Here is a 27,424-nt window from a genome sequence, read left to right as displayed (position 1 = left end):
AGTTAAGAGGAAGAACCAAACATGTGAGATCAAGCCCTTTCTGGCTCCTCTCATGATGTGCCGCATTCTCAGAAGACACGCTCCTCCGCCACCATGTGCATAGAAGGCCTTTGTTGACAAACTCTGCTTAAGACTGGGTGGGAACTATTAGGAAACCCATGAGACCATCAATCCAGAACACAAAACTGCATTCTCCAGTTCATCTTTATTGGTAATCAGGCTGATATTTTGATTGCCTTTTTATTCCTCTCTCTGCTTTTCATTTGGTTTCAAACTCATAGGAGATATAAAGGGAGAGGCAATTATCACCCCTTAAAACCTCACTAATAATCTTTTTTAATATAAATCTGACTTGAGCTCAGAGCTCTTTATAAGCAATAGTATCTATATAGAGTTTAATAACGTGGTTTGTTTTTAGTGAAGTTATATTTTTAGTTACCATCTATAAAATAAATCAATTTAAGTTTTAAAAAGTGAATTTTTAAAACATTAAATAGTACAGATGGTATATGGATATGGGGAGAATCGCAAAGGTGGTACTTAAATGACTGAAGTTTAGAAAACACTGAATAAGATTATCTCTAGGATCTCGTCCAGATTTAAATTCTTTTGAATGTGTATTCCAACAGAATAAAAAATGTTATGTGGTAAACCAAGTAAAAGAAAAGACCTTCTAACATAGTGTGTACTATGTAATTATCTTTCATTTTGAAATGTATCATTATTGAGGAGGCTGAACTTCCATGCTATGACAGTTTTTTTCATTTATAAATATGAATACCCCTTTCTTAATATTTTACTAGGCAGCTGAGTATTGATATGTTTTGGGTAGCATGTTTGTTGGTGATGATGGTTTGTTTTATTTTGTTTGTTTTTCTTTCACCAAAAGCAGTCTAGTTCTGGGTGAGGTTTTTGGACTGGAAATCTTGACAGGCAGGAACCATGTCATCACTCTATACTCTGCCTAGTACAGAGTTTGATATAGTAGTATTCAGTAAATATTTGAATGAATGAATGAATAAAAGAGTCAATAAAAATAAACTGAGTTCTGTGTCTTGAAGGTACAAGCATAGTTCTCATTTCTGAAATGAAATAGTCAGTAGGGCTAGCTGTACAGAAGTTTGAGGTCTTAGGACAATTAGAAGGTAATACTTTCACATGAATGAAGTTTGGAGCTAGTTACATGGAACATTTAGAATAACCTTTTCAGGAAGTAATCACAAAAAGAAGGTAGCCGTACTAATTTTGCTTTCGTTTATGGTTGTATATGAGAAGCTAGGATCTTTCCCTCTTTGTTTTTTATTAAAAAAAGAGCTACCTTTCTTCCTCTCTCATACATGTACTACTTATCATCTCCACATCAGGGAAAGCACCCCAATTTTCCTTGCCTTAGGGAGACTATTAGAGCTTAATTTAAAATGCAGCTCATTCTTTCCCCACACACTCTTAATTACAGTTTCTCATCTGATAAAGGGGCCCAACTCTTTCTTAACTGGCATGCTAGACAACTGAAATACTGGCGGTAAATTTGTTTATTCCCTCAGCAAATGTCGTGTTTCAAGGGCTTTGTTCTAAGACTCCTGAAATGAGTTTTATATATCAGAGAGAGAGAGAGAATATTAACCAGAAGTTTTTAATTATTAGTTATACTGACTTTCTAATAACTATGCAATTGGTTTGAGTGATCACATACCCAGATCATGTAATTTATTTTAAAATACTTTTCGTATATGTAGAAAAACAGAAGTTAAGGACTGTGTTTCATTCTGGTGGATACATTTTAAACGTATGCTAGGTCTGTTCTCTACAAGTACATTCTTCCTTTGACAGTCCGGTGTTAAACTGTGGTTCTAATTTATTATGTACAATGACAACATCTTAACTGGAGTTATTTTGTACGTTCAGGTTAATACTTTTTGTTATTGAAAATTTAAGTCAGTACATTTTATATTTGTGAAAGCTTTCTGCCTGGTATCTTTGTGTTTTCTAGTTATTACTATGTGGTCTTTAGTATGTGACGTAAACTCTAAGGATGCTGTCTATCACATTTTGGTTTGTTCTCATTGCATTATAAAGTTGATAGAACAGCAGTAACATTAATGGTATATAGAAGTTGGGTTTTTAAACCAATCGTCATCTACAGAAATTCTCTATCTCTGTTCTAACTTTAAATTTAAAATATCCAGGTAAACAATCAACACAGATTCTATTCATCATCATTGAGAATATAATAGGTCTAATTTTGGCCGAGAAAAAAAAAATACTTTAGAACTATCAATTTTTTTTCTTCAAAAGAGAGAGATGCTTGCCTTAAAATTGTAATCTTTGGATATCTCTGGAGTCATTGTGGTCTGTCATGAAAGTATGCAAGAGCCATTTGCTATAATGGCAAGCTGGAAGTTTTGAGAACACTATGTCTAATTCAAACACAACAATTATAGGTTCCACATATAAATGATATCATACAATATTTGTCCTTCTCTGAACAGCAGAAGTAACACAACATTGTAAATCAACTGTACTCCAATAAAAATTTTTAAAAAGCAATTATAAAAAACAGAACCTTTGCCTAGGGAGCCATGTCCACTGGCGATATGGTTATTCTCTGATTAGATGCTTTGAGTGCCGGATACCATTCTTGTTTTTTTTTTTTTATCTTTATTGGATTATAATTGCTTTACAATGTTGTATTAGTTTCTGCTGTACAACAAAGTGAATCAGCTATATGTATACATATATCCCCCTCCCTCTTGAGCCTCCATCCCACCCCTCTATTACTCAGCCGTAAAAAGGAATGAAATTGAGTCATTTGTAGTGATGTGGATGGACCTAGAGTCTGTCATACAGAGTGTAGTAAGTCAGAAAGAGAAAAAAAGAGTACCATATATTAACGCACGTATGTGGAACCTAGAAAAATGGATACCATCGTTGTCTGGGGTGTGAAGAAAAGGCCATGAACTTGAGGGGCAGTCCAACCTGAATGTGAAATTCAGCTCTGTCGCTTTTACTCTGGTATCTAGGGCAAGTTACTTAACTTCCTCTGTAAAATGAAAATTATAATACTTCTTTAGAGTTTCTGTGAAGATAAAAGCACCCAGAGTGAGTTCTTGTCAAATGGTAGTTGTACAAGGAATACAATGTGGTGATGATACGTTTTGATGTTCCCTCAGGTGAAGTAAAGGACAAAAATGTTCAGGTGGTTGAGCTCCCCATTGTAGACAGTCTTCATCCTCGTCCTCCGTATTTACCCCTGGCTGTACCAGAAGACCTTGCAGATCGACTTGTACGAGTCCATGGTGATCCTGCAGTGTGGTGGGTGTCCCAGTTTGTCAAATACTTGATCCGCCCCCAACCTTGGCTGGAAAAAGAAATAGAAGAGGCCACCAAGAAGCTAGGCTTCAAACATCCAGTTATTGGGTAAGAACCTGATTTGTTCCTCCTAAAAGGGATAGGTAGTAGCAGGGATACATACCTTTACAATACAGTGTGAACTTTACAAGATATAGTATGACTTTCATAGCCCCACCCAAAAACAGAGGTTCCAGAGTTCACCTTAGGCCACAGGGAGATTATTCTTCCTTTGTTCATTTAGAACAGCTGAGTCATCATAATTCAGTTCCCCTTAATCATTTGTTCATTTATTCATTCAACAAATATATAAAACCATATTTCTGAAATTAACAGTCTCTCCTGGGGAAACCTGCAAAATCTTATTTTGTTGGGAGTATTTTAGATGCTATACATGACTCCTGTCTTACTCTAACAGGGCTACGAGATGAAGCTCTCATATTTATAGCTTTTCTATTGCACCTTATTCTTCCCTGGTGATTCTTTTGCATTTTTGATGTTCTTTTTTCTGTTTTGTTTTGAAAGCTACTTTGAGAATAAAGATATCATTAGTAATGTAAGATAATGTTAAAATTATTGTTTAAAGTTATCTCTTGGCCCACTTGGGAGTTATCATGTATATATGTACAGTCTCATGCTTATGTTAAGGGAGATATATCAGGAAATCCTGGAAGCAAAAATAAATCCAAAAGAGCATCTTTGCTCACAAGCATGTGCTCCTATACCCATACATAAAAAGTTGTGGTGTAAGGAGTTTTCCTGGGTCCTGATGCCAGATTTCACACCACGGGAAATGTTCTTTGCCTAATGGGAAGAATACTAGACTGAGAGTTAAGTGACCTCAGTAATATTCCTGGCTTTTCCCTAATTCTGGGCCAAGTTACTTAATAATAGTATTATTGAGCTTTGATTTGTTTTCCATCTGTAAAATAGGGAAGGCAATACCTGCCCTAAAAATGATGATGTGATAATATAAGGATGAAAAAGGATTTTAGTTCTGTGGGAAAAAATACACTGTAAAATATTATTACCTTTCAGAGAGACTGATGATGCTTAAGTGATTCCTGAAAATAGATTTGTAGGCTAGACTATGGCATTCTGCAGCTTCTATTGTCTGTAATAAAGTCAGCTATTGGTTAATATTAGTACATGTGTTGATTCATTCACTTATCTGCAGAATGTTTATTGAATACTTGCTACTGTGGGGGACAGAGGTTAAATTTTTTTTTAATGGATCCTTCTAACTCCTCACAGTCCATGGGAAAAGAGACTTACACAACTAACATTATATGAGCAGAATGTGATAAATGCCCTGAGAGAAAGCATAAAAAATTTTATGAGAGGTCGAGGGAGGGGAAATGCACTTCCATTTCCCAAGAAAGGACCAAGAAAGGCTTCATAGCTGCAATGTTTGAACAGGATCTTGGAAGATCCTGTTAGATACTACTACAGGATAGTAGATACTACTACTATCCTGAAGATACTACTACACTGTAGTAGTTACATTACCAAAATAACTTCAACTGCATTATCTCATTGATCCTGTAACACAATCCTGTGATGTGGGCAGAGGTAACCATTTTACAGGTGAGGAAACTAAGGAAAGAAAATCTCTTCCCAAAGTTCCAGAGTTTATAAAGGCAAAACCAGGACTTACACCTGCTTAACTTTGTCTGGACTTCCTGTAGTTCTATGTACCAGAAAGCTACCCTCATTAATTTTTCATGGAGTATCCACCACATTGAGAATTGGCCAAATATAGAAACTTGAAGTACCGCAGACAGCTAAGTTATTTGCACACTTAAGTAGTGTGCTGTAATGAAAGAGGGGTGCATTAGAGTTCAAGAATCTGGGGGTCCAATCTGGTTTCCACCACTAACAAGTTATGTGACTTTGGGCAACTTACTTGGTCATTCTGGGCCTTCATTAATTGTCACTCTTTTTTCATTTATTAAAACAAAACAAAAGAAAATGCTAGGTTAGATAGTAGTATCTAAGGTTTCTACTTACACAATACTAAACAGTTAGATTTTTGTGTCTGCCCATCATCCATTCATTCATTCATTTGTTGTGTTTGGTGCAATTGGGAATAAATAAAACCAGATTCCTTGCCCTGGAGGAGCTTTGATAGATAGTGAAAATCAGGCAAGTACACAAATAACTTTTACTTTTGTAAAGACTGGGTTAAAATGTATGTGAAAGAAACCAGCCTCCCTTTGCCTTATATTGTCATCTTGTTCCCTGAAATATCTTCAGAGACATCAGTTTCTTTAACTGTCAGATGAAATAGTTACATTAAACCAAATGACTTCTAATATCCTTCACAGGCCTAACATTCTGATTCTTCATAAAAATTCCATTAAGGTCCTCTCTCAAATTATTGGTCCAGGCCTAATTTCAGGAATACTTGGAAAATTGAGAAGATTGCTTAGTAGTACTCTGCCACTATGTCAAATGCTCCTCTTCCTTTGATTTTTCCTCCTTGTTATAGCTCTCCTTTGTTTTTATCTTTATTTTCATACTCCTACCCCGTTTCTTCCCTGTTTCTTGGTCTTCATATGTATAGAAGTTACTGACCCCTGTTCTAAATAGTAGAGCTAAAGCAAGAACGCAGTAAAATCAGAGTTTCAAATAGTGTTTCTTCTCATGAAACTTTTCATTGAAATTCAGTGGAATTGTTCTTTCTGCCCTATCTCATCTCCATGGAGCACAGTGAACAATTCCAAATTTCCTGAGAGAAGCAGTGACTAAGAAGAACGTGGGAAGGAAAAGATGATACGATAGGTGTTCATACGATAGTATTCACATCTGGGCTATCACCTGAAATGCAAAGGAAAGAACAGCCACGAAGATGTCAGAGTAACTCCAGTGAAGTTAAACCCTCACTCCAGATACATAATAAAAAGCTGGCCCTAGGCTTGACTTAAGACATGTCCACATATTGTGACCTAAAGGAAACAAATCTACGTTTTTTCTTTTCCAACATTTGAATAGTGGTTTAGTAATTTGGGAAGAGGGGAGATGTGAGAAGAGCAAATTTAAGTAGTGTTTTAACTTATGAAAACAAACTCTCACTATTATTCCTGTTTTCATTAAAATACTGTTGGAAGTCAATGCCTTATTCAGTGCAGGACAATGTAAATCTGTGTCCCCAGTTTTACAGTTTTGGAGCTTTCCTTAAATAGGACAGATGAGATCAGTATCTGCTTGTGTTTGACAGAGTGAAAAGCCGGGAAAGGAAATTCATTAAGCCTACAACAAAAAGGCTGGCATGGCTCCATGAACTTAAAATAGTAAGAACTCTTAAAAGGTTTGCTTTGCCTTGATTGTGCTATAGGAAGAATCCATACAGGTCTGAGTTTTCCTTGCACAACTTTAAATTCAACAAGCTGGCATTATAGTGACAGTACAGGATAAAATGAAGAAAAAGAAAACTTGGCATCAAAACATTACAAATGATATATTTAATGTTCCATAATAACAACTGTGAATCTTGGCATCCTTTATTGTCAAATATATTAAAAATTATATCCAGTTTTTTCTGGAAGGCTGGTTGGTATTTGCTGCCTTATATGCAGTCTAATTCTGGAATCTCCCATTTATCCCTTATTATGCCAATTACTTTCTCTTTATAAGAAAGCATTCTTCAAAGACTTAACTTATTTTTGCTAATTCCCCTTGTATTAATATGCAAATATATTTAGAATATATGTGTTTGAATTTTTTAAAATATTGGTTTTATTTTTTCTAATGGTGAAAATGAAAGAAGAATTGGTTTAAAATGTCCATAATGCCACCATGAATAGGGGTATAAAGCTGAGTACCCTAAAAGTACTCAGTGGATCAGAAGATTATCAGCAGAATCTGACTTTCTCCCTCTGCCCCCGCAGAGTCCATGTCAGACGCACAGACAAAGTGGGAACAGAAGCAGCCTTCCACCCCATTGAGGAATACATGGTACATGTTGAAGAACATTTTCAGCTTCTTGCTCGCAGAATGCAAGTGGATAAAAAAAGAGTATATTTGGCTACAGATGACCCTTCTTTATTAAAGGAGGCAAAAACAAAGTAAGTTAGATGAACTAATGATTCTAGAGTGAACCATCTCTTTTCAGTTGAAAGGAATCCTTAATTCCCATGCCTTGTGATTCTTGTTACAATGAATGTTATTACTGATTATTGGGGGTTTTAAATTCACACAGCTGTGTACTTGTGCAACTGTTATTATGATCAAAGCATATGTGAGGTGCCAGCAAGGTGTAGATTTCATTCTGAAACCCCTTCTCTTGACTTGTAGGCTGCAGTCATCTCGTTATATACTCACATGACCTTTATGTGCTTGGAAGGGAGAGAGCAAGCTTAATGGTGTCTCTTCTTGTAAGGAAGGGCACTAATTCCATCATGAGGGTCCTACCCTCATGACCTTATTTAACCTTAAGTACCTCCCAAAGACCCCACCTCAAAATATTATCACATTGGGGGTTAGGGCTTAAACATATGAATTCTGGGGGGACACAAACATTTAGTCCATAATACTAACCAACTCACAAGACTGTTAGCAATAAAGCACACCAGGTGCTTGCCCTTTTGCTCTTAACTATCTTCACCAACAATCACAGGCAACTGAAACCATGTGTAAGATGTGAGTTTTCATCTTATAAAAATTTCTGGAATTTGGAAATTATATTTTTTAGAAAGGCAAAAAATCAAAAGATGAGTTTTGTAAGTGAAATAATAAGGACTGCCAACTTGTACTGAGCTGTATTGAGCCCGCCTGCCTGTATTTCAGGCACTGTGCTAGGTGGTGGGGATTCCATGATAAGCAAGACACTCTCTGCTCTCAGGGAATTCCCAATCTAGTAGGGGAATGGACAGTTACAATACAGTATGAGTAGTGCTACTATAGAGTAATACCATCTACTCCAGAAATCATCCCTGAATCCTTGACTAAGTGGTTCTCCTCTGTGCATTCCTCTTAGTATTTAGCACTTGCTTACTTCTGTCTCCCTCACTAGGTTATAAGCACTTTAGAAACTATACCTAGTTCTAGTAAGTGCCCAGTAAGTATTGAATTATGTTCATTTCAGTCCTATCTGTTTGAAAACATTTTATTAGCAATTATCATTTGACCTTTTTGACTTTTAATTAATTTATTTCTCAATCCCTCTTTTATGTCACAAATGAGGGTTGGGAAGAAAAACAAATTTGGAATGAATAATGCAGGTATTTATCCATATCATTGGATAATCATTTAAACCCTATTCTACCTCGTAAGAATCTAAATTAACCTGATATAAATTGCTTTTTCTTTAAGGCTCCCTCTATTGATTATACACACAGACACTCACACGCACGCACACACACACACGCACGCACGCAGGTGTGCGTGTGCACAGACAAACAAACAAAAGACCAAGAAATTCATCAGCCAAACATAAGCCAAGTTATATAGTTATAATTCTTGTTTAAGTATAAGAGTTAGGGATTAAATGAACATTTGGATATAAAACAAGAAAAAATTTTCACAGATATTTTTCCAGTTTGATATTACAGACCTATTAGAGAGAAACAAAGTAGAAATAGTTCATCTTAGTCCTTCATTTTAAAATATCAGACTGAATTTGTAGCTTAGTTGAAAAAATGTTAAAGGATTACTTTATTTACTCTTTGACTTGTTCTTGAATGCATCATAAGTTTTTCCCTTGACTGGCAAAATAATTCATGCTCATTAGAAAATATGGAGTTGGTAAGTATACAATCAAGGAAAAAATATTACCCACAGTCTCATTACTCAGTGGCAACAACTATTTAAATATCAACATATTCCCTTCAGTCATTTATGTAGTTATACATTTGTGTAGTTGATCATATTCTATATAATTTGAACTCTTTTTTTACTTAATACAGCACTAGATCCCTTTTCCCAGGTTGCTAAAAAAAGTCATTGTAAATCTCTTTTTTTAGTGACTACATATCCACTGAATGGAAATGCCATTGCTTACTTGACCATTCTCTTAATATTCGGCAGGTTATTTCCAATTTCCAGTGCTATGAGGTATGCCTGAAATTATCCATATTATTTCCTTAATCTAGATTTCTGGACTTGGAAGTATTTAGATAAAAGGATATGAATATTTTATAGCTGTGATCCATAGCACAGCATGATATTTTTACACCAAGCAACCCTTATAGTACAGATGGCAGTAGTATCTACTTGGATTGTAAGAATTGTAAAGCTTGATTTTTCTCTTTTGTGTATGTATGTGTGTGTGGTCAGAAGCTAGTAACTCCTCTCCCCATGGTATTCCAGGCTATAAATGTAGCAATAGCATTTATAAATGTAGCAATAGCATTTTGTTATAAATGTAGCAATAGCATTTTGTGCATATTTTTTTCCTCTTTGGAAATTCTTTGGTTTTCTGAGTCATTTTAAGGTTCTTCTCAGGAATTTAAATACCGTTTTTCTCCTTCATTATTTTACTTAAATGTTTTTTCCACTCTGAATTAATTCTGCTTTTGACCTCTCAGGATTGGTTTTGATACCTAAGCAAATCATAAAACTTCTGTTATTGTTTTACGAGACCAAAGCATGAATTAATTTTTCAACAAGGTATATAGAATCCAAGGTGATTATAAGACTTTTCTGCTTCAGGAGGGTGAAGAGATGGAGAATTAAACTTAAATGAGGCATAGTATTCGTACAGTTAGAGAAGAAACCATTTTTCTGACTAGCTTATTCTTTGTAAAAGGGGTCAAGATTAGCTTATATATGTGGCTCCGGTAGTTAATGCTTTGTTGCTTAGTATAACACCTCAGGTCTCTCTAGCTTAAGACTGAGTTCATTCACGAGATTTTAGCACCAGCATCCTAGTGACTGTGACAGCTGCTGATAATGTGGAGATCTCTCTCTTAGGTAATTCACTGTTAGAGTGTTTAAATCACAGAATCTTTGGCAGTCAAAGAAGTAAGAACTATTAAAGTTGTCCGTCCAGCATTGCACTCTAAGATTGTGGAGACTGGGTTTAGGAGTGAAACAGGAGAAAAAACAAGGCATTAAAAATCTCTCAGATTGGGCTTCCCTGGTGGCACAGTGGTTGAGAGTCCGCCTGCCGATGCAGGGGACACGGGTTCGTGCCCCGGCCCGGGAGGATCCCACATGCCGTGGAGCGGCTGGGCCCGTGAGCCATGGCCGCTGAGCCTGCGCGTCCGGAGCCTGTGCCCCACAGCGGGAGAGGCCACAGCAGTGAGAGGCCCGCGTACCGCAAAAAAAAAAAAAAAAAAATCTCTCAGATTAAATATTTACATATTTAGTTTGCTCTTTATCAAAAATGCCGGACAAGCTCTTCCTAAAATTAGGTTCATTTAAATGAATAGAGGTAAGAGAAATTTGTTTTAAAGTTGTTGTAAAGCATTTGGTTGCCATGTGAAATGAAGAATCAGCAATAGTGGTAACGTTCTTCACTATTTTTTTGAACTACATCTAATACGCTAGACAGTTACAGGGCATTAGGAATACACAAAGAAATAAAAGATAATATGTGACTCCTTATCTCAGGGCGTATCCAACTGGTAGGCAGTAAACGGGTAACAAATAATCGGTGTCATTATATAATTGTCCTGAAGGAGTTGTATACTAGGTAGTGAAGTCCAGAAGAGGAGTATCCCCCTGTCTGGAGAAAGACCTCACAAAAGAAAATTTGATGTTAGTTTATAATTTCAAGTTACACCTTTGTGGGTGATATAAAAATAAATTTTTGCAAGATGGAAGAAGAAAAAAATATTTTTTTTAATCATTGCCAATCTCTGCAGCCTCACAGTGGAAGACTTCTGCTGGCATACTTGTAGGCGTAAGACAAGAAAGAAGCATGTTTGTGTGGAAAGTTTCATGCTCATTATTGGAAGTACAAAATCTCCTTCCCTCATTATTCACTTTGTTTCTGTTTTTCAACACTCAGTATCCTTCATCAAGCTATCTTTTGCATATAGAGATAAGGCCTGAGGAACTTAGGTGACCTTTTGGGTTGGTTCCAGGAAGAGGCCTTTAAGTTAGGAAGGGCATAATGTTCCCATCACTTCTCAGTAAAAGGATCCCTCTTGTGTTTGTTTCACTGAGCACCCAAACCATGCTGACAGAGTTAGTCTTTATTCTAGGATAAAACCTGTACTGGTGTGTTTTAATGATTTCCCCCCTCCTCCACCCTCCAGCCTTTTCATATTTATTTGTTTCTGTTTCTGTCCCATGACTGGATCTGCATCTTCACAGGAATCACATTAAAAGTTTTTTTGGTGGTTTTCTTTTCAGAACAAATGTGACATTTCCTTCATCTCCCTGATTCAAAGTTGAGGAGGGCAAAATGTCAAAAATAATGAGGCCAAATGGATCTGAACACTGAATACCAATCACTGAAACAGTGCTCAGAGACTTTTTCTTCACAGTCATTACTAGAGGCTATGAGAGAAAACGCCTTGGAGGTTGTGGAATGAAGAGAAATCTGAAGCAGCTGTTAGGGAATTAGGAAAACGTCCCAGACATAGGTAGCACTAACTTGTTCATGTATTCATCCACATAGCATTGTGTGGAGTGCTAGATGCTGTGATGCAGAGGAAAATAAGGCATAGTCCTAACCTTTGGGAAATACTGTGTGGGAAAAAGACATGTAAGCTGACTCCTGCTGCCTCAGGGCTTATAAATAGGAACTATTATTCTTTCAACAAATATTTATTGACCTTGTATTATATTCCAGATTCTCTTCTAGGTGCTGAGAATAATAGAGTGAACAAAGCAGATGAAATACCTCTCTTTATAGAGCTTACGTTCTAGTTAGGGATGATGGAGGTGGGGAATGAATGCAGACAGTAAATAAACAGTAAATATATATTATGTTCAGTGATAGTAAGAGCCATGGAGAAAAATTAAGCAAGTAAAAGGGATAGGGATTGCCAAACTCCTCACTAATAAGGCAGCATTTGAGCAGAGATCTAAGAGGGAAGTAAGAGATAAAACCAGGTGAATATCTGGGGAAAGAATGTTTAACAATCACAGTTAATGATTTATTGAGCATTTACTACGTGTCAGATACTCTTCTAAGCACTTTACGTTGCTTAATTTATTTAATTCTTAAAAAATTATATAAAATAGGTACAATGACTATCCCCTTTGCATGTAACTTCTGAAAGTTTACAACTTAACTCTGATCTGTCTCATACACTGAGAAAATGTATTCACTCTATACTAGAGTATAATTAAAACTCTAATTCAGAGTAGAATCATTTGAACGTATAGTAGACTTTTTAAACACATCCTGTTTTAATATTTTTTAACACATAGCTTCTCAGGACTACCACAATATTAGTTGGTGAACATCTACAAGGAATTTGCTTTCATAAATTTATTAGAATGGTTTTCTGTCACCGTTATTTGTTAAGATGGTGCTTATGGGGGTTAAGGGAGACAAGTCTCAGTTATCACAAATTCTAAACTAAAAATTTAAATGAAGTTTAATCATGATGTTTATATTCTAAAGGAAAAGCTCAGTGACCAAATTTGAAAGCAGGTTGGAGCCTCCTAGAGAGGTAGGAGGCAACTGGGACTCCCCCTGGGGACACATATACTGGCAGCAGGCAGTTGGAAGCTCATTCTACCACAGGGACCCTGGTGCTGGCAAACACCATTTTGGAGTCCTCCTTCTAGCCTATTAGAACCAGGGGCTTACATGCCCACTAGTTGATTAGCACCAGTACTGGGATCCCCGAACCCCACAGCCAGCCATGCTGGGACCCAGCACTGCCCACCAGCAACACAAGACCAACCCTAGGACTTGCGGGCCTGCAACCAGGCACACCAGGACCCAGCCCAAGCCACCAGTGGACTGGCACCAGCCCTTCCCAGGGACTTCGCAGGGAGTTCCCGGGACTTCCCAGGCCATGTAGCCAGCTGTGTCAGGACCCAGACCCACCTACCAACAGCTAGCAGCCTCTACATGAGGCAGGACCTGGCAGCCAACCGGGATGGGAACTAGCCCTACCTACCAGCATGCCCACAGTAGTTGACCCCACCACAACAGAAGTGCCCACTCAGCCCACATACAAAGGCACCCTTAGATTATATAGCTCTGGTGACCAGAGGGGAGTATGTAGCTGGGCCCCATAGGACATCTCTTACATAAGGTCACTTCTCCAAGAACAAGAAACATAACTGACTTGCCTAATACATACAAATAAACACAGAGAATTTGGCAAAATGAGGTGACAAAGGAACGTGTTTCAAATGAAGGAACAAACCCCAGAAGGAGAGCTAAGCAAAGTGATGAACAGTCTACCCAATAAAGGGTTCAAGGTAATGATCATAAAGATGCTGAATGAACTCGGGAGAAAAATTGATGAACACAGTGGCAGACTTAACAAGGAGAAAGGGTAAAGAAGAACCAAACAGAGCTGAAGAATGCAATAATTAATCATTGAAATAAAAAATACACTAGAAGGAATCAACAGTAGATTAAATGATACAGAAGAACAGATCAACAAACTGGAAGACAGAGTAGTGGAAATCACCCAAGCTGAACAAAAAAAGAGAAGAATTTAAAAAGCGAGGACAGTTTAAGAGACCTCTGGGACAACAAAAGCATACCAACATTTACATTATAGGGATCTCATAGGGAAAAGAGAGACAGAAAGGGGCAGGGAACTTATTTAAAACAAGAATAGCCAAAAATTTCCCTAACCTGGGAAAGGAAACAGACATCCAGGTCCAGGGAGCACAGAAAGTTCCGAACAAGATCAACCCAAAGAGGTCTACACCAAGACACGTTGTAATTAAAATGACAAAAAATAAATATAAAGAGAGAATCTTAAAAGCAGCAAGAGAAAAGCAACTAGTTATGTACAAGGGAACTCCCATAAGACTGTCGGTTGACTTTTCAGCAGAAACTTTGCAGGTCAGAAGAGAGTGGCATGATATATTCAAAGTGATGAAAGGAAAAAACCTACAACCAAGAATACTTTACTCCACAAGGCTACCATTCGAATTTGAAAGAGAGAGAAAGAGTTTTACAGACAAGCAAAAGCTAAAATTGTTCAGCACCACTAAACAGGCTTTACAAGAAACGTTACAGGGACTTCCCTAAGCATAAAAGAAAAGACCACAACTAGAAATATGAAAATTATGAAAGGAAAAATCTCATTGGTAAAAGCAAACAAACAGTAAAGGTAGTAGATCAGCCACTTGTAAAGCCAGTAGGAAACTTGAAAGACAAGTAGTAAATTATCTATATCCACAATACGTGGTTAAGGAATACACAAAACAAAAAGATGTAAAATATGATATCAAAAAACATTAAATGTGGGCAGGGGAAGGCAGGAATAAAAACGGGAGTTGTTAGAATGTGTTCGAACTTGAGATCCACTTGAAATACTTATACACACACACACAACCCACCCTTACACCTATAGGAACTAGAAAAAGAAGAACAAAGCCCAAAATTAGTAGAAGGAAAGAAATGATAAACACCAGAGCAGAAATAAGTGAAATAGACACTTAAAACAGTAGAAAAGAGCAATGAAACTAAGAGCTTTCTTTGAAAAGGTAAACAAATTGATAATCATTTAGCCAGACTCATCAAGAAAAAAGAGAGAGGACCCAAATGAATAAAATCAGAAATGAAAAAAAGAGATGTTACAGCCAACACCACAGAAATCAAAGGATCAAAAGGGACTACTGCAAACAACTATATGTGAGTAAATGGACAACCTAGAAGAAATGGATAAATTCCTAGAAAATTTCAGTCTCCCAAGACTAAATTAGGAAGAAATAGAAAATATTAATAAACCAATTACCAGTAATGGAGTTGAATCAAGATTGATCAAAAAACTTACAACAAACAAAAATCCAGGACCAGATGGCTCTACAGGTGAATTTTATAAAATATTTAAAGAAGAGTTAATGCCTATGCTTCTCAAACTATTCCAAAAAATTGAAGAAGGAACAATTCTGAACTCATTCTACAAGGCCAACATCACCCCAATTCCAAAACCAAAGACGCCACAGAAAGAGAAACTTACAGGCCGATATCATTGATGAGATACAAAAATCCTTAACAAAATATTAGCAAAATACAAAATATTAGCAAACCGAATCCAGCAGTACATCAAAAGGATCATATACCATGATCAAGTAGATGCAAGGATAGTTCAATATTTGCAAATCAATCAGTGTGATACACCACATTAACAAAACAAAGGATAAAAATCATATGATCATCTCAATAGTTGCAGAAAAAGCTTTTGACAAAATTCTATATTCATTTATAATAAAACTCTCAACTAAGTGGGTGTAGAGGAAACATACCTCAACATAACAAAGGCCATAAGATATCACAGACTAACAGCTAACATAATACTCAGCTGTGAAAAGCTGAAAGCTTTTCCTCTAAGATCAGGAAGAAGACAAAGATGCCCAGTCTCACCACTTTTATTTAACGTGGTATTGAAAGTCCTAGCCACAGCAACCAAAAGTTGTTAAGAGACTAAATCCTAAGAGTTTTCATCACAAGGAAAATTTTTTTTTCCTTTTTTAAAAATTTTGTCTGTAATGAGATGATGGAAGTTCACTAAACTTATTGTGGTAACCATTTCACGATGTGTGTAAGTCAGATCATTGTGCCTTAAACTTATACAGTGCTGTATGTCAATTATATCTCAATCGGGACTTCTCTGGTGGTCCAGTGGTAAAGAATCCACCTTACAATGCAGGGGACGCAGGTTCAATCCCTGGTCAGGGAACTGGGATCCCATGTGACGTGGGGCAACTAGGCCTGCACGCCATAACTACTGAGCTTGTGTGCCTCAGCTAGAGAGCCCATGTGCTGCAAACTACAGAGCCCATGTGCTCTGGAACCCGCACGCCACAACTACAGAGCCTGGAGCCTGTAGGCCACAACTAGAGAGAAGACTGCGCACCGCAACGAAAGATCCCATATGCCTCAGCGAGGATCCCGCATGCCGCAACTAAGACCTGATGCAACCAAAAACAAATAAAATAATAGATCTTTTTAAAAAGTATACCTCAGTAAAACTGGAAGAAGAAAAAACAATGTATAAGTTGTATTTTTATAAAGATATATGCTTAAGGATAAAAGTGGGAAAGGAATGCATAAAATGAAAATGTGTCTGTGTGAAAAAAATATGAAAGCAGGTTGAAAAACCTCTTCAAGGTTACTTATTATGATGAAAATAAAGAGCTTTCTGTTTTCCATTCTTTCATGAATTGAAAGGGACATTCTGGTGCATATGTGTATTTTATATGTCATGTATTATATGTATTTTATATGCCAATAACTTTTAACATACAGGACACCCCAGAATGGTTTCTGCCCCATCAATGGATTCAAAGATGCTTTGTCAGCTACTCTATTGAATGCCAGAATTAAAGATTTCCTTACTGTCAGAAAGAGGGGGACTCTTGGTTAAAGGAGCTGGCTACCTCCTGCTGATAGGATACTATTTCCTGACAGAATTCTATGATTTCAGTGAGTTTGTATAAATTTATTTCTTTTTTCAGGTACCCCAGTTACGAATTTATTAGTGATAACTCTATCTCTTGGTCAGCTGGACTACATAATCGATACACAGAAAATTCACTTCGAGGTGTGATCCTGGATATACACTTTCTCTCCCAGGCAGACTTCCTAGTGTGTACTTTTTCATCCCAGGTAAGCATTTTTAAGTGATCAATACTCTTTGGTTATACTGAGTCAGAAAGTTCTTGGATTTTTAAAAAATGTAAGTTTTCATGACTCGGGTACAATGTTTTTAATATTGGGGAATGATCCCTTTTGTGAAAGAATGAGAAGATTCCAGAAAACCTAGCTATTTGAGTGCACTGAATATTTCATTGTTTGCAAGCAATTGTTGACTACATCTCTACTGAAGCCAGCTGCTGGGGTTGTTTAAAGTACTTGGCTTATTCACAGCATTTAACAGAAACAGCAAGTAATTAAGTTTACTTAATACTTTCTGATTTTGCATACAATCAGTACATAACCAGAGCCCATCCATTTCTACACATCAGTGCACTGATACTGAGAGGGTTAAATGCTCAGCATTTTGCCTCACTTGATTGCTTTATAGAAAATAAGAAAGAGTAAATGTAATTCCTCTTTCAGGTCCTTTTAACATTTCCACCAAGCAAGAAACTGTACATTATATTTAAGCAATATCATATTATAATCATTCTTTGAGTTTATTGTTATAGATATTTAATATGTTGTTGGTTTGGTGTGTGTGTTTTTACGAGTGCTCCAATCAGCCTTATATGCCCAGTGGAATATCAGCATAGAAAGATTTATTGTGGATTTTATTCAACTGTCTCATTTATGTGCATATTATTGGTTAGTTTGTTCAACACGCGGTTAAATGATTGTTTGTGCTCAGACCTATACTAGGTGTAGAGGGAATTTCAAAGGAGATCGAAGATACAGCTCTTACCCTGGTCCAGAATCTAGTGAGCAAAATATCCACATGAAATAACCAGAGAATAATTACAAAGAAATATAAGCCATGTAAGATAAATATACGCCTGAAAGCTTAGAAGAAGCGGAGAAAAGAAAGTGTGCAAAGGAGAGACACATCATTTACATGGGAATATACTGCAGAGAGTATAAAGAAATGGACAGTTTTTTTTTACGTGACAGTGTACACTGTCACAATGGTATGGTGATATGATTGTTGGAAAGACACTTATCCCAGCAAAGCCTGTATGAGTTCCTTCAATGTGGCATAAGAATACAACTTAAGACGCAAAGACAGCTACACAGAGCAGGAGTCACATGGCAGCAGTCCTCATCAGAGGGAAAACATGAAGGCATCCATAGCTGATATTCTCCCTAATTGGGGTGAGGATCCTATCTTTGAGAAGGGGGTGGGATGCGGGGAGGAGTTGTAACTACCTAGTCCCTCTCAACTGCTTTTGAGAATCTGGCTGTGTGCCTACGTGATCAACAGGTGCAAATAACACATTTTCCAATGCTTCTTGCTAGAACGATTGAATCAAGAGTCACTTTCCCAGATGTACCACCTCCTCTGTAGGTCTAGATTTTAGGCCTTCCTAAAGTCTATTCCTTTAGTCCAGGGTTTCTCAACCTGGCACCGTTGGCATTTGGGGCTGGATAAGTTGCTGTGAGGTGCTGTCTTGTGCGTTATAGGATGCTCAGCAGCGTCCGTGGCCAGTAGACCCTCTCCTCAAGTTGTGACAGCCAACAGTGTCTCCAGACATTGCCACATGTCCCGGGTGGGGGGAGTGGGAGGGCAAAATCACCCTTGTGAGAACCACTGCTCTAGTTATAAAGCTCTAAAAGTAAATAAATATATACATGTCTAAACATTTACCAACCTTACATGGAGGTAGACACTGAGACTTACAAGGACGTGCTCTATGTTTTGCTTTCCTTTGTCCAGCTCTCCTTAATAATGCCATTAGACTCATTCTGGAAAGAAAATCTTTTGTTTATTTCCCTTTTCAAGGATGTGCTGTAGAATTTTTGAGCCTCATAGCCTCATAAGTCTAGTTTTGACCCAGAAGTCAGGACCTCTGTCACTTCATGCTACTGGAAACCTGTCCAGGTTTGAAGAGCATATTGTTCACACTACTTTGTTCTGTTTTATGCATAATATCAACCTCTGTGTCTTCTTCAGACCTCAGATCCAGAGAAACAGTTTATATGAAGAAAGCGTAGTAATGAGAGGTCTGGTTGTATCCAAAGGAATAAGATTTGTGATTATATATTATATTGTTCCTAAAAACTCTTGGCAAGTCAAGTTTCATCCAAAATAACTCTGATCATTTAAACCAATATTTTGTGTCCCAAGATAGACTTGAATACCTCAAAACATGTTAGGGCTCAGAATAAAAGTTTTAACAGTAAAAAATACCTTACATTTATATAGTGAGGAGCAGTTTGCTGAATGTGATCACCTCCTTTCTTGGTGACTAACAGCTGTAGCATTTGAGACTGTGGAATAATTCCACATTCATTGATTAATCTTTGGGCTTCCTTGCACCCCGGTTTTTTTTGGTTTTTTGGTTTTTTTGGCTGCGCTGGGTCTTCATTGCTGCGTGCAGGCTTTCTCTAGTTGCGACGAGCAGGGTCTACTCTTTGTTGCGGTGCACAGGCTTCTCATTGCGGTGGCTTCTCTAGTTGCAGAGCATGGGCTCTAGGCACGCAGGCTTCAGTAGCTGTGGCACGTGGGCTCAGTAGTTGTGGTGCATGGGCTTAGTTGCTCCACGGCATATAAGATCTTCCCGGCCCAGGGCTCGAACCCGTGTCCCCCGCATCGGCAGGTGGATTCTTAACCCCTGCACCACCAGGGAAGTCCTGCACCCCAGTATTTTTTGAAAATATTTTTAGTAAAAAGGCATTTGGTACAGTTTAATATTCTTGTGGTGTGAACGAGTTGGTTGGTGGCTTGTAGCATAAACCAAACCAAAATTGCCATAAACCAAAATCGGAATCGTTTGAAGAATGCCCCCAAAATGTCTCATCAGCAGTAGCAGTGGAGTTTGAGGAAACGTCACTGATGACATCAAAGTATCAAGCCATTGACTTCATGAGACAGAGAACAGGAATGAGGCATTGTGGGCTCTGGAGTCAGACTACCTGGGTTTAAATCCAACTTTGACCACTTAGTGACTCTGTGGCATTTGAACAAATTACTTAGCCTATCACTGACTTTTTTCCCCCTCCCTGTGAAAATGGTAAATACAGTAATACCTACTGCATAAAGTTTTTGTGAGGATTAAAGAGTTATTATATGTAAAGCACTGAGAATAGTACTCAGCAATATGTTAAATGCAATGTTAGCTGCTATTATTATTTATAAAGGAATAGATATAGGTATATCTTTGCCTGTTAGACTCTACAGTATTTATTTTAACAGCTTTTTTTCACATGGCCCCATTTCAGACTATATGATCTCACGTTTTAGAAGGAACATGAAATATGCTGTTCAAGGACTCCATTACCTCTGCTTATGGTCGTGGGTGATGCTTAGGTTCCACATAGTCATTGTGTGCATCGGATGTGTGTAACAATTCTTCATAAAGAATAATAACCAGTAACATTCGGCATATTAATTCCTGTGCCAAGGTACCACCTTAACTCTATTTTATTAAGCTTCTTGAAAGAGAGCGTCACCATATAATATGAATTTTCAGAAACAAAAGCTCTTCATTCCCAAAGGGTGAGTGATAAGTAATAGTATTTGCTTTAGCAAATGCAGGTAAAGTTGTGTATGTTTTGACTTTAGGGAACTTAATCTGCAGACTTTCCTGCAGAAAACAGAAGAAGACTAAAGCCTTACATCCAGAAGGGTGATAAGAGAATAAAACAATGAGAACCAAATCTCAGCCCAGAATAAAACGTGGACAACCAACTTTCAAACTTTGCTTGATGATCTCATTTCAAGAGATGGTTAGAAGGGATAAAAGTTTAGTATCTTCTTCATAATGTTTTGCCAATCCTGAAGTTTCAGTCATGTAAACTTTCTGTCTCCTGTATACTACCCTTTGAGGACTTTTATGCTATATGACAATAGTGAGAAAGAGTTTATCTGTTGACCATGTGCTCTTGTAGACAATACTGGAAGAATGAAATGTATTGTTAGAAGGAAATTGCAAGGCCGGATTGATGTTTGAGAAACTGTAGGCACAAATGTCATGGTACCTTAATCAGGATTCTTTATAAGGTTTTGGACCCATTCTTCTCAGTCTTAGGGCTTCTAATCATTCTTGGTTTTATATCCACAAGTGAGGTCTGGGAATTCTCTCTCCTTAAGTGAAAAGTTTTTAAAAGCCAAGAATATGACTCTACTCTCTAATTTTGTTACTATTGTTGCCCTCAGTTTTCTGAATTCTTTCATCAGAGCTGTTTCTCACAGCCAAGCTTGTCCTAAAAGCCTCGTAAATTGAAGAAAACAACCTTCAGGATTTAGTCTGAAAGTTAGAGGCAATATTAACGCTTTTCAACAGCATCAAGTAAGTTTTGAAAGCTATGCAGTGCATCGCATTCCAAACTATTCTACCAAATACTCTAATCTTGTTCTGTGTTACTGGAAGTTGCCTATGCCCTAAGCATCTACTATGTCATTTAAGTTACTTTCATATTTAATGAAACCATCTAAAATCTGAAGCAAAGGAATTGGCGTTCCAATTCCAGCAGTTGACAGCTCACTCAGTTGTAGATGGGCAAAATATCAGGAAGGTTTTCTTTTTAAAATACTGTTTGTCAAGTTTTAGAATCAGCTTATATAACTCTGGAATCTGATTTACAAAAATGGTTGGTAGATGTCCATTTTAAAGACTATGGGTAATCAACATTTTTTAAGGAACAGTCAACATTGTTCATTAGTTTCTCAATCATTAAAATCACCATAGGACAAAATTACTTTTCTTCCCCCTGAGACACTTCCCTTTGTGGCACTTAATATGAGATTCTCCTGGCATTCTCTGTTGTTTCATTCCAAATCCACACACAGCGCAACTGGCCTCGTCATGTTTTGAATCAGATTTTGGAAAGCCCAGAGGGAGAAACCAGATACTACATTCATTTTATTCTAGACAGATGGCTCTCGATAGGAATTTCCACTGAGGTATGGTTCATGAGACGACAGTAGATACTGTTCTCTCATTGAATAGCAAAACAAAGCAGTTTACAGTAAAAGTTCACAGATAGCCCAGCCTCACGCAGTGAGACAAGAGCCCACTTCCAACTTCTCACACTAGGAGATCCTTCTGGCCCTGTCAGTTTTGACAAAAGCCAAGATCCCATCTGCTCTGAGAAAGCTTTGGAGGCTCATGCAAAGCTCAGCTGGTTGTTACTCAGGGATAAAATTCAAACTAATGGACCTTCCTCCACTTTTTAATTTTTTTTTTTTGTAAATACAGTCATATCTATGTTTTATCCTTCAGCAGGATTTTTGCTTTTACTCATTACTGTGTGCTTAGTAGTGTTCTAAAAATGATATAGTACCAAATCAACAGCAAATGAAATAAAACATATGTGTGGCCAAGCACTGCTTTGCAAACCATAGACTACCCCTCTCAATCATGCTACCTGTCAAGTATCAAACCTGAGTATAGACATCAACTGAAAGACCTCATTTACCTGTCACGTGATTTGGATTTGTTAAGCCCAGAGAGGAAGCCTAGGGTGATTAAATGCAAACGTTGACACCATAGTAATCTTTCTTGCCCTTTGCAGTAAATTGCCCCATGGTTAATATAGAGAAAAAATTTTAATTACTCAGAATGTTATATATGGATCTTAAGGATTAAATATCACCAGTGGACTTGCAACTCCACTGTTGGACTGGTATTATGCATGGAGCAGTATTCATTCAGAAGGTACTTACTGAGTGGCTACTCTGTGGCAGGCACTGTTCTAGGTACTTATCCTCAGAACCTAAGGCAGTTCAGTGTATGGTTTAGAGACAGAGAGTTCTAATTACATTTCTGTCATTTACTAGCTCCTTTATTCATTTTTTTTATTTTTTGGAAATTAATCTTTCTTTGGCATAGCTTCTTCAGCTGTAAAATATAAATAATAACAGTAACCAACTCATAGGGTTGTTGTGAGAGTTAAGTGAGTTGAGAGGAAGCATGTATGCAAGTGCAGCTATTAGAACAGTGCTCAGTAAGCTCAGCTGCTCTCATTATTGCCATTATTATGAGAAGGAGAAAGAGTCTTATATTGGTCCACTCTGTGTCTGCAAGTTCTACCATTCGTAATTTCTTTGGCTTAAGAAAGTACACGTGGGGCTTCCCTGGTGACGCAGTCGTTGAAAGTCCACCTGCCGATGCAGAGGACACGGGTTTGTGCCCCGGTCCGGGAGGATCCCACATGTCGCAGAGTGGCTGGGCCCGTGAGCCATGGCTGCTGAGCCTGTGCGTCTGGAGCCTGTGCTCCGCAAGGGGAGAGGCCACAGCAGTGAGAGGCCCACGTACCGCAAAAAAAAAAAAAAAAAAAAAAGTACATGTGTTATCCAGCGGCCTAATACATCAACAGCTATTGATACCAAAACGTAAACTGATTATTAGGATTACCCCAAAAGAAAGCACATCCCTAAGGGTATGGGACTAAGGGCAGTGTTGTTTTTATGAGAGTGAGAAGTTTATTAATGAAAGGAGGAAACACATTAAGGTTCATTGCCATGGTGGGCATTGTGGTCATCCGAAAGACAGTGCAAGGTCTTGCATCCCTGGCTAGGGATAGTTGAAAAGTGGGTGGAGGGGCCCTGATTATAAGACTCTCAGGTTTTCCCAAGGCCAGCCTTGGCCTTAAGTTATATCTTTCTGCTATTAAAATGTGAACGTGGAGAATAGGATCTGCAAGAAAAAATATGCTTAGCAGTTAACAAGCATACACAGACTGCCTGGGTTCAGAACCTGAATATGCCACTTAATAGTGGTGTAACCTTGAGCATATTCCTTAAATGACCTTTGACATCCATAGAACGAGCATGATAAAATTTTATGGGGCTGCTGACAATTAAATTAGACCTAGAAACAATGTCTGACAGAAAAAACTCAGTAAATATGCCTCTATCATTGTTATTGTACTTTGCTATTATTGGAGCTGCTTTGTTTTAATTATTTAGTTTCTTTCCAAAGGCTTAACTTGATTTTGCTTGTGCTGTGTGGGCCTTTGGCTGAATTTGAAGTTCAAGTTCCAAATCTTTTTTAGCCTCATTTTGTTATAGTTTCAGTATTCTACCAGTGATCTCAATCGTACCAATATAAAATTAGTTTGTTGATGAAGTAGCAAATTTGAAAGCAAAGTTATTTTCTTGGTTCCATGTCTAGTTGAAATTCTAGCACTAGAATTTGGGCAGATCTCCTTGTATTTTAGTCCCTATCTGCAAAATTAAAAATACTATCTAAACTTAGTTTCATTTACAAATTACATATAGCATGTGAAAACCGCCCCTCGGGTTCCTAAAATTCAGACTTTTTAAGGAGTTAAGTTGATGATTAACCGAATCAGATTCTATTTGCTCATAACATTTAAGAATTCAGGTTTTGATATCATGAATGCCAAAGTTTTAAAGAACTGCTGGGTAATCCTAGATTGCTCCACTGAGCAGATTGACAATTACTATTAGTATTATTTTAAATATGTGCAAAAGTATTGGTGTAGGGACAATAAAACTTCATTAACGGAGGTAACCACAACTGGAGATGTAGGAAAATTGACCCGAGTTGAGTCCTGTGTTCACAGTGTATAATGGAAGAATTTTCTAAGCAAAATGATAGTATTCTCTCTTTGGTCTTCACCTATTGTTAGAAAAGTTTCTGAAACCCATTTACTCTATAATGAATATATTTGTTAATTGCTTAAAATGTTATACCTCCATTAAGATAGTTATAGTTTGTCACCAAGTATGAAGCTCAAGGAATGAAGCTCAGATTGTGAAATTCCAGCTGCCATCCAGTGGGAATGGTAGGTATTTTTTGGACAGAGGAATCTTTTAAGTCGCCTGAAGTGCATCAGGTAGATGCCTCGTCCCCAAAGTCTAGTTCATCTGATTTCAGTCTAGATGCTACTGTCTACACATCACACACATCACACTTTAGAACAGAAGTGGCAGATATATTTTAGCTCATCTGGCAATAGTTGATTGTCAGTAATTACATGAATTTCGATTGAGAAGAGTTCTGAGACCCAGTCCAGATTAGCAGAAAAGAGTATGTGATTTATTAACACTGAATGAAGGAAGGGGAGCAGCAGCATTTGTGTAAAGTATTTATAATCCTGATTCTAATCCTGAACCTTGAATTCACCAAGGGCATAGACTGTGTCTTACTCATTTTCGTACCACTAGTGCCCAACATAGAACACTCTGTGGCTTTTAATAAATTTTTATTAAAATTAAAATTTTATATTTTAATAAATATAAAGTTATGAATTCATATTCATAAAATACTTTGCACTGTATATACACATACTTTTTTTCTCTGAGAGATCTTAATTGTGATTATCTTTTATGTTAAAAAAAAAAAGATACAAGCACAGAAATGAAGAATGACTTGTACCATCATCTGAGAGCAAATGGACTGAAAAACTGTGACTAGAATCCACTGCTTCTCATTCTCTCAGTCCTGGTCCTAGTCTAGTCCTAGTCTCTTTGGCCAAGAGCTTTCGGATTGCTATGAAGGAGATCTTACACATACTAACCAATTTTTTTTTCATACTTTCCCAAGGTCTGTCGAGTTGCTTATGAAATCATGCAGACACTGCATCCCGATGCCTCTGCAAACTTCCATTCTTTGGATGACATCTACTATTTTGGAGGTCAAAATGCCCACAACCAGATTGCCATTTATCCTCACCAACCTCGAACTGCAGATGAAATCCCCATGGAACCTGGAGATATCATTGGTGTGGCTGGAAATCATTGGGATGGCTATTCTAAAGGTGTCAACAGAAAACTGGGAAGGACGGGCCTGTATCCCTCCTACAAAGTTCGAGAGAAGATAGAAACAGTCAAGTACCCCACATATCCTGAGGCTGAGAAATAAAGTTTAGATGGATGAGAAAGACAACCAAACTCAGTTCAAACCGTTTGAGCCAAACAGTAGATGAAGAAGGCCCCCAACCTAACAACTCATGGTTAAATGAGTCAACACCCTCAGCGCCAGGAGCAGCTGGGATCTGACAGATGCTTCATTGGTGGAATTCCTCTTTAACAAGGGCTACCGTGCCCTCGAAACCATGCACAGTCCGATAATGTACTCACGTATAACATACAAACAGGTTGTTTTCTACTTTGCCCGTTCTTTCAAGATTATGTCCCCATGAAACAAACACTGCCACATTGTGTAATTTAAGTGACACAGACATTTTGTGTGAGACTTCAAACATGGTGCCTATATCTGAGAGACCTATGTGACCTAACGAGATGACTCAAATAGCTCCCTCCTGTGGGGAGCTTGATTCTTAGCCAGTGGTGGTATTGTAACCACTGAATTCACTCCAATCAACAGATTCAAAATGAGAATGGATGTTTTTGTCTGGAATTTTTTTTTTAGTAATTGTACCAGTTCATCCACCTCATCATCAATAAGTGAAGGATACAACAGAAAATAAAATATTCATACTCCATTAGGAACTTTTGTAAAACAATACCATGAACAGATTCTTTAGTACTCAGTGTTTCCGGACATTCTCTTTGATAACAAAAAAATAAATTTTAAAAAGGAATTTTGTAAAGTTTCTAGAATTTTATATCATTAGATGATGATGTGGCCAGCTTTATAGTGGAAAATGTTGATAAAAAGAAGAGTTTTAGAGTTCTGCTTTACTTTTTTTTTTTTTTTTTTCTGTTTCAGATTGAGTGGCTTAGCTCAGAGAGTCATTGGTCCATTTTAACACTGAAAACTGAGTTTAGTTGGTGCACATTACAGAGTTGCTCAGAACCATCTTAGGGAAATTTTATTTTATTATTTTGGACATTGTTTATTTAATTGAATCAGATAATCATACTTCTCAGTGCCAGAGGAACTATCCCCTCCACTCCCAAGCTAACAATTTCAGGCTTGTTCTTTCTTATTGTGGCTATTGTCACTTTTTGTGAGTTGAAACCTGTTGTTTTATCCAGAAAATGATTTGTGCCCTTTCCTATCATGTCCTGCTTTTGAGAGTACCAGGAATCTGTGGGGTTGGGAAGCTGGCTCTGTTTCCTTTTTTTTTTTACTTTATTTATTTATTTACTTTTGGCAGCATTGGGTCTTCATTGCTGTGCGCAGGCTGTCTCTATTTGCGGCAAGCGGGGGCTACTCTTTGTTGCGGTACACAGGCTTCTCATTGCGGTGGCTTCTCTTGTTGCAGAGCACAGGCTCCAGGTGGGCGGGCTTCAGTAGTTGTGGCTCGAGGGCTCTAGAGCGCAGGCTCAGTAGTTGTGGTGCATGGGCTTAGTTGCTCCCTGGCATGTGGGATCTTCCCAGACCAGGGCTCGAACCCATGTTCCTTGCACTGGCAGGTGGATTCTTAACCACTGCGCCACGAGGGAGGTCCCTGGCTCTTCTGAAG

General features: G+C 37.7%; 1 protein-coding gene across 2 annotated transcripts in view; it reads left to right on the top strand.

The window, feature by feature from the left end:
- Positions 1–26,593, top strand: part of FUT8 (fucosyltransferase 8) — a 261,338-nt gene extending 234,745 nt beyond the window's left edge. Inside the window, exons 7-10 of one of the 2 annotated variants that reach the window (XM_065871019.1) lie at positions 3,171–3,417; positions 7,239–7,415; positions 16,903–17,053; positions 25,597–26,593. In XM_065871019.1, the coding sequence (XP_065727091.1) occupies positions 3,171–3,417; positions 7,239–7,415; positions 16,903–17,053; positions 25,597–25,914 (893 nt within the window). In that variant the 3' untranslated portion in view covers positions 25,915–26,593. The remainder of the gene's footprint in view (positions 1–3,170; positions 3,418–7,238; positions 7,416–16,902; positions 17,054–25,596) is intronic. The other variant, XM_065871018.1, reaches the window with a different exon arrangement.
- The last annotated feature ends 831 nt before the right edge of the window (positions 26,594–27,424 follow it).

The sequence above is a fragment of the Phocoena phocoena genome, chromosome 2 (genome assembly GCF_963924675.1).
Source record: "Phocoena phocoena chromosome 2, mPhoPho1.1, whole genome shotgun sequence".
Taxonomy (NCBI): domain Eukaryota; kingdom Metazoa; phylum Chordata; class Mammalia; order Artiodactyla; family Phocoenidae; genus Phocoena; species Phocoena phocoena.
Note: the sequence above shows the minus strand (reverse complement) of the source record. Positions and strands in the feature narration are given on the sequence as shown.